The sequence below is a fragment of the Papio anubis genome, chromosome 10 (genome assembly GCF_008728515.1).
Source record: "Papio anubis isolate 15944 chromosome 10, Panubis1.0, whole genome shotgun sequence".
In the NCBI taxonomy this organism is placed as follows: Eukaryota; Metazoa; Chordata; class Mammalia; order Primates; family Cercopithecidae; genus Papio; species Papio anubis.
Genome location: NC_044985.1, coordinates 106,446,876 through 106,454,789, shown reverse-complemented (window position 1 = coordinate 106,454,789; position 7,914 = coordinate 106,446,876). Strand labels below are relative to the sequence as shown.

General features: G+C 43.7%; 1 protein-coding gene across 1 annotated transcript in view; it reads left to right on the top strand.

The window, feature by feature from the left end:
- The first annotated feature begins 1,090 nt into the window (after positions 1–1,090).
- Positions 1,091–7,914, top strand: part of FARSB (phenylalanyl-tRNA synthetase subunit beta) — an 80,901-nt gene continuing 74,077 nt past the window's right edge. The window contains exon 1 of the mRNA XM_003908000.4: positions 1,091–1,426. Coding sequence (XP_003908049.1) covers positions 1,369–1,426 — 58 coding nt within the window. The 5' untranslated portion in view covers positions 1,091–1,368. The remainder of the gene's footprint in view (positions 1,427–7,914) is intronic.

The following is a 7,914-nucleotide window of genomic DNA, read 5'->3' as shown; positions in this document are numbered from 1 at the left end:
TGGAAGAAGCCCTCACTCACTGTACAGTAGAAAGGATTAGGGCAAGTCTCCCCCTGGAAATGCCAGGTTGTGCCTTAGTTTCATTACTGGTAAAACAGGGATAATGGTACCTACCTTGATATATTAGTTTCCCTTGGCTGCTGAAACAAATTACCACAAACTTGCTGACTTAAACCAAAAATTTATGCTCTCATAGTTCTGGAGGCCAGAAACCCAAAATCAGTTTCACTGAGCCCAAACCAGCATGTATTACACGGTTGCCCCATAGGCTGCGCGTGAATCTGTCCTTGTCTCTGTTTATTTCAGGGGTACATGTGCAGGATGTGAAGGTTTGTTACATAGGTAAACATATGCCATGGTGGTTTGCTGCACAGATCATCCCATCACCTAAGTATTAAGCCTAGCATCTATTAGCTATTTTTGATGCTCCCCACTCCTCCACCCCCTCACTCCCAGAGTGTGCTTGTCTCTTTGTTTCTGGTGGCTGCTGGCATCCTTGGGTTGTGGCTGCCACTGTGGCTACATCGTCTCTCTCTACCTCCCTTTTATGTTTTTATGAGGATACTGTGATTCCATTCAGGGTCCGTCTTTAGAATCCAGGATAATAGTCTTCATCTCAAAATCCTTAATCTGCAAAGGCGCTGTTTCTATATAAAGTTACATTTAGAGGTTGCAGGGATTAGGGTCTGATACTACTGGGGGCCGTTATTCAGCCTACTACACTCAGGGTCGTTTTAAGGAGGAAGGCTGAGCACAGCCCACTGACAGAAGAGAGCACTGAGCAAATAGACTAAAAAGGAGGTCTCTTACAAAGACTCCCTTATAGGGCTGCCGTAAAGTTCAAAAGAAACACAGGTATATCACTTATATGAGTATAGGAGAGATTAAAGAATGAAGTAAAAACTGAGGTCTGTTAACAGCCCCACTCCGGCCGCCAGGAGTTGCACACCTTTCTCTGCAGGAAGCCTTGAACTGTCTCCTCTCGCCTTTCCACCACCTCCAGGCAAGATTTCCCACGTGGAGGCCCCGCCCCCTCCCTGACGCGCCCCTCTCTCCCTCCCTGCCCTTAGCGAGCTGGAAACATCCGGGACTTCAGGGACAGTACGTTACAATGCCTGACAAATCCTAGCCAGTTCTATCAAATTATATGTCTCTTACAGGTTTTTAAGCTATTAGTCCCATAAAGATACATTTAGTCCGCGAGGTAATGGCAAGATGAGTGTTTTTAGGTTAAAATAAGAACTGGAACTGTTGGCAGCAGAATGGCGATATTCAAGACAGCCCGCACAAGAAGAGGCGGGGCCCTACGCGCCTCGCTAGGGAATCCCGGGTCAGCTCGCCGCGCAGGCGCAGTGAGTTCGACTCGCCATGCCGACTGTCAGCGTGAAGCGTGATCTGCTCTTCCAAGCCCTCGGCCGCACCTACAGTGAGTGCCGGCCCTATACATTGGGCCCTACGCCTCTTCTTGGAGGCTGGGCCTCCCTCCTAAAGGGCATTGTGGTGACATTCATGCCTTCCTGAAGGTTTTGGCCCCGGGAGGCCGGGGTTTATACTGGAGGGCCGATGATGGTGGCGGTCCGACTGGGCTGTGGTAGCCTTGGAACCGGCATCGCAGCGGTGCCACTGCTCGTGCCCGGCTCGCCGTGTCATTCATTCAGCGATCTGCCATCGAGTGCCTACAGCGTGCCTGGCACCGACATCCAAGCCAGGGGATAGAACAGGAAGGAAACCCGGGCTTGTATCCCGAGCGTGGCCTGTTCATTGCAATAAGAGCGCTGTGGGAACTCAGTTTATAAGGGGGTAGGAGGAGAGAGTTGTGCAGCGGGATGGAGAAAGGCATTCCATCTGTCTTCGTCTTATTAATGTTTCCTGAGCGCCTGTTATGTGTCAGGCACTGTTCGAAGAGCTTAGGACTAGGGCTGTGCACATGACACGTCAGGTCCACGTTCTGTCTGATGGAGGCAGACAGTTAACCAGCACATTAATAAAATGATTTCGGATAATGTTAAATGCCATCAAGGAAAGAAAGGGTGTTGTGCCAAGAACAACTTTAGATAGGGTGGTAACATTTGATTTGAGACCTAGATGAGTATTCAGTGGGCGTAGACTTCATTCTACATTTCATCTTTTATTCAGTTCTAAAAACACAACCATTGCAAAAAGGAGGGAGATATTAAGTGCAGTTATCAGTTACCTCACAGCTGTAGCAGCCGCCCCACCTTTTTTTTTTTTTTTTTTTTTTTTTTTTTGAGAAGGAGTTTCGGTCTGTCGCCCAGGCTGGAGTGCAGTGGCACTATCTCGGCTGACTGCAACCTCCGTCACCCGGTTCAAGCAATTCTCTGCCTTAGCTTCCTGAGTAGCTGGGATTACAGGCGCCCGCCATCACGCCTGGCTAATATTTTTTTGTATTTTTAGAGAGACCGGGTTTCACCATCTTGGCCAGGCTGATCTTGAACTCCTGACCTCGTGATCCGCCAGCCGCGGCCTCCGAAAATGCTGAGATTACAGGCGTGAGCCACCGCGCGTGGCCCCCACCGCATAATTTTTAGCTTATATAAAGACTGTACCAACTGGTTTGTGAGAGCTGTTTTTTTGTTTTTAGGGCTCAGTGTGATAACAAAGGCCTGTTTTAATGACAGCCACCGCTTTCCAGAATAAGATATTACTGTTACTGTGAAAATAAAACTGGCTTTTAAAAATCTTTCCTAAGTGTGTACTTTTAGATGGTACCTATTCATAAGTCCCTGAAAGTAACGGAAATACAAGGGTATTGTATTACTCTTACCCTTTGTACTTGTCTCTAATCGCCTAATCGCTTTATTTTATAATGAGCTTATTTATATTTTTTACCTGACCTTCTAAACCATATTCTCACTAATGGGATGTGGTACAGGTTGCTAATTCCTGATCCAAAATGCTTGAGACCAGAAGCGTCTTGGATTTTGGATTTTGGGATATTTGCATGTACATAATGAGATATTTTGGGGGTGGGACCCAAGTCTAAACATGAAATTGATTTATATTTCATATACACCTTATATGCGTAGCCTGAAGTTAATTTTATGGAATACTTTAAATACTTTTTTTTGCATGAAACAAGGTTTTGACTGTGTTTTTGACAAGTCACATGGAGTCAGGTGTGGAATTTTCCACTTGTGGCATCCTGTGTACACTTTAAGGTTTTGGGTTTTGGAGCATGTCAGATTTCAGATTTTTGAATTAGGAATGCTCTATCTGTATACCTGAATTGCCTAAGATGGTAGGTGGCAAATATTTGTTCAAAACATCTACAATCAGTTCCCATCCCAGTCTCCATTTCTAGGGAGGTAAGAAATAATCCAGATTTTTTAAAATGGTGAGATTTATAACTTATTTACTGTCATCTGATGTTTCAACATATTCTGTCCCCTTCCCTTTTTTTTTTTCATATTGTCAGTGATCAATTAAGATTGATTTTTTTCACAAATATGTGTTTGTTAGGTACTGAATCTTTTAAGGGCCAGGTACATGGCTGATGCTTGTAATCACAGCACTTTGGGAGGACGAGGTGGGTAGATTGCTTGAGCTCAGGAGTTGGAGACCAGACTGGGCAACATGGCAAAACCCTATCTCTACAAAAAGTAGCTGGGTGTGGTGGTGTGTACCTGTAGTCCCAGCTACTTGGGAGCCTGTGGCCGGAGGATCACTTGAACCAAGTAGGTCAAGGCTGTTGTGAGTGGTGATAAAGCCACTGCATTCCAGCCCCGGCCACAAAGTGAGACCCTGTCTCAGAAAAAAAAAAAAAAAAAAAATCGGTCAAGAGAATTGATGTTATTTTTTGAGATGTACTTTCGAGAGGTCAGAAATGATACTCCTCATTAGTTTACCTTTATTGTGTTCTTTCTTGAAACTGTTAACTGGGTTGAGGTCAGAACTGGAAAAGCATGTTCAGCAAAGCATGTGGTTTCCAAGTAGTATGGATACATCTTGTTTCTTACCTTTTTTTTTTCCCCCAGTCTTCCTCTTTTTTTCTTGTTTTCACACTTTTCAAATCCACATTCTCTCTCTTTAGTCCCTCCAAGGGTTGCTTTCTATTTGAAATTTCATTGTTTCTACCAGTCCCCACCTTCCTTTTTACCTCCTCTTTGCTTAGCAAGGATATTTCTCTTTCAAGCTGTTTGCCATTTTGGTTGTTTTGCTTGTCTGACTCCTTTGGAGCAGTTTTGTCTCCTTAGTCTACCTTTTCAACGGACTTTCTGTACAAATGGTTTCCTCTTGCCACTCCTTTTCTTGTTAACTGATTTATTATCATTGCTCTTCAATTATAGTCCTGTTCTGGTGTGGTGTAATAGCTGGCAGTAGTGACAGAGCCTTCTGTGTATATCATATACACCCCTAAGGTATGGTTACATGATGTGTCATTTTGTTAGAAGAAATTACTAATCACGATTTTATTGTTGATTTTTCTTTGTATCGAAACCCATGAAATACAGGGTTTTTTTAATGCAGGGTTTTATTATTCCTGAAAGGAATAAAACGTATGATAATTAGGATTCAACATATTTTAATAGTTCTGTACCATTTAGTTATCTATTACTACATACTAAATTATCCCAAAGTTTAGCATCTTAAAGCAGCTATTGACCGGGCGCGGTGGCTCAAGCCTGTAATCCCAGCACTTTGGGAGGCCGAGACGGGCGGATCACAAGGTCAGGAGATCGAGACCATCCTGGCTAACACGATGAAACCCCATCTCTACTAAAAAATACAAAAAACTAGCCGGGCGAGGTGGCGGGTGCCTGTAGTCCCAGCTACTCGGGAGGCCGAGGCAGGAGAATGGCGTGAACCCGGGAGGCAGAGCTTGCAGTGAGCTGAGATCCAGCCACTGCACTCCAGCCTGGGCAACAGAGCGAGACTCTGTCTCAAAAAAAAAAAAAAAATAAATAAATAAAGCAGCTATCATTTGTTACATAGTTTCTGAGGGTCAGGAATTGGGGACTGGCTTAGCTGAGGGGTTTTTGCTCTGGATCTGTTACCAGATTGCAGTCAAGGTGTTTGCCAGATCCATAGTCATGTCAAGGCCTAACTGAGTCTGGAGAAACTGCTTTCAGATTCATTCAAGTGGTTGTTGGCAAACCTCAGTTCCTTACTGACTTTTGGCCAGAGGCTTTAGTTCCTCCCACCTTATCCTCTCCATAGGACTACTTAGAACATGTTAGCTTGTTTGCCCCAGATGGAGAGGTCTGAGAGAGTACTTAAGTAAGAGAGAGTGCTCAGGATAGATGCCTGTTTTCAGTAACAGCTCAGAAGTGATATACTAGCCCTTCTCATATTCTCTTGGTCACAGACCAATCCTAGCACAGTGTGGAAGGGAACTGTGCAAGGGTGTGAATACCAGGAGGCCGGTATTATTGGAGGCCATCTTGGAGGCTGACTACCACCGTTCCCCCTCTAACCTCCACTGATTCAGGTTCCTCCCATATGCAAAATATACTCACCCCCTCCCAAAGCCTCAGAAGTGCCATCCCATTACAGCAGCAGCTCAGAATCTAGAATCTCATCATCTAAATCAGGACCAGATGTGGATGTGGCGGCTTGGGTGTAGTTCCTTCAGTATGGCTTCTTTAGTACACTCTTGGCCTGAGAGACTCGAGAGACCAGTTATCTGCCCCACATACACCTAACACACAGTGGTGGGATGGGCATAGGATAACTCCTGTAGCCCTTCCTCTTCAAAGGGGCGGAAATGGGAGACACAAAGGAGTCATTGGTCCATGGCAATTCTGAAATCAAGTGGCAAATGTTGGATGTTCTTGATTAGGTCTGAAGGCCTGGGATAATTCTCCATGGCTGTCTGCCCTGCCCTCTAGGCTCTTGGTTTCCACCCCTCTGAGTGATCCCTAGAAAGCATGTGCTTCACAGCTGGTTGGTTTTCTCAGTCTACTTACTGCTAATAGAATTTTGAGAGTTCAAAGACTTCATTTTATTCTATTTCTATCCCTTTCAATTCTAGCTGGCAATGCTTCTGCATATGTATTTCTTCTAAAAACTTTGAGGGTCTTTGGTGCATGTTACTGGCTTCCATTTTATTAGTCAAAAGCCACACCACCTACACATCTCTGAAATATATTGAGTTTCTGCTGATAACAGTGCTCTTAATTAAGCCCTATTGTGTGATTAATTGGATTTATGAGGTATATTCTTTATAATTTTTTATAGCACCCTTTGTTGGAATGATTAGCGCCTTTGATCTTTCTGGGTCTTAAGATTTTACGGTCATACTCTTGATTTTATCTTTGGACCATATTTTCCTGGCAGTGCCTTGGATTTTGGTCTTTCCTCAATTTTAGCATTGTTTCACATCTGGAGAAGATGAGAATTTTTAAAATCCCCAACATCCTGGCTCATTTTTGCTTAACAGCCTTTCTTTTAGCTTATCTCTTTTTTTCACATAAGCACAAGAAAAACCCAGGTGGCACTTTGAACACTGGTTGGAAATCTTCTTAGTTACATCACCCCATTGACTTTTTACAGTCCAGATAACTGCAGGGAATGGTGTTGCTAAGCCTTCTGCCTCTGCTTAACCAGGGTTCCTCTTCTTCCATTTTCTGATAACAGTACCTCACTTTCCTCCATGTCCTCACTTATATCCTTACCAGAGACTATGAGGCTTCTTTCTTTAGGTTTTCATTTACACTCCTCAAAGCCCACCGCTTGGTTCCAAAGCCATTCCCGTGCTTTTCATTTTTGTTACGGCAGTACCCCATTTCCAGGGACTAAAGTCTGTATTAGTAATCTATTGCTATATAACAAATTAATCCAAAGTATTAGTAGTCTGTTGCTGTGTAGCAAATTACCGCAGTACTTAGGAGTGTAAAACAAGCCTTTATTATTTTACGAAATTTCTGAGAGACAGGAGTCAGGGAGTAGCTTAGGTAGGTGATTTGGCTTTGGGTCTCACCATGTTGCAATCTAGCTGTCAGCTGGGTTTGCTGTCATTTCAAGGCTTGACTGGGCTGGAGAATCTGCTTCCAAACTCACTCTTGTGATTGCTCCAGACCTCAGTTCACACAAGAGCATGAATACAAGGAGGCTGGGATCATGGAACGGGCTGTCTTGGAGGCTGGGTACCTGTTACTACCTGCCCTAGTTAATGATAGCCCCACCCACTTTTTCCCCCAAACCAGAGATCCAGGATTCATCCTAGACTCCTTCTACACACTCCCTATTCCTACCTCCCATCATTTGGCCATTGAGCCTTTTACATTCCACGTCCTTAATGTTTTTCATATTAATCCCTTCTTCCTCATTCTTGCTGGTGCTGCTTTAAATGAAGCCTTCACTATATCGCATCTGTACTATTGCAGTAGACTCCCTGCTCCGATCCATCCTCTTACTCTGCGAGCAGTCTTTAGAATGCAGATAATCATGTTTTTGCCCAGCTGAAGAATCCCTTCAGTATAATTCTCCATTGCCTGTCTGTAAGAAAGAGGGCAAATCGTTAGTTGACCTCTTTCTCCTTGTTCTATCATATCTTCTCCTGGTATGAACTTTATGTTTCATCCATTGTTGAACTACTTAAGAGTTTCCAAATTTGCCATGCTATTTCACTACCCATGATCTCTGCCTGATGAACTCATCCTTTCTGTGAAAGTTTAGCTGACCGTAAGTGGAACTGATTACTTCTTTTGTGCCAGCCCTGTACCTTGTACTTAACATAGTCATATTTATTTACACATCTGGCTTCTTTACCAGATGAAGAAGTAGTTAAGGCAGGAATTGTATTTTATTTATCTTTGTAACCCTGGTACCTAGTACAGTGCCTGGTATAAGGTGGGTACTCAGTACATAGATGTTAAATTGAAATTTAGTGTCTGAATCAGGAATTTTAAGACCAGTTTTCACTAGAATGCGCTGCTAATGATGTTTTGTGTT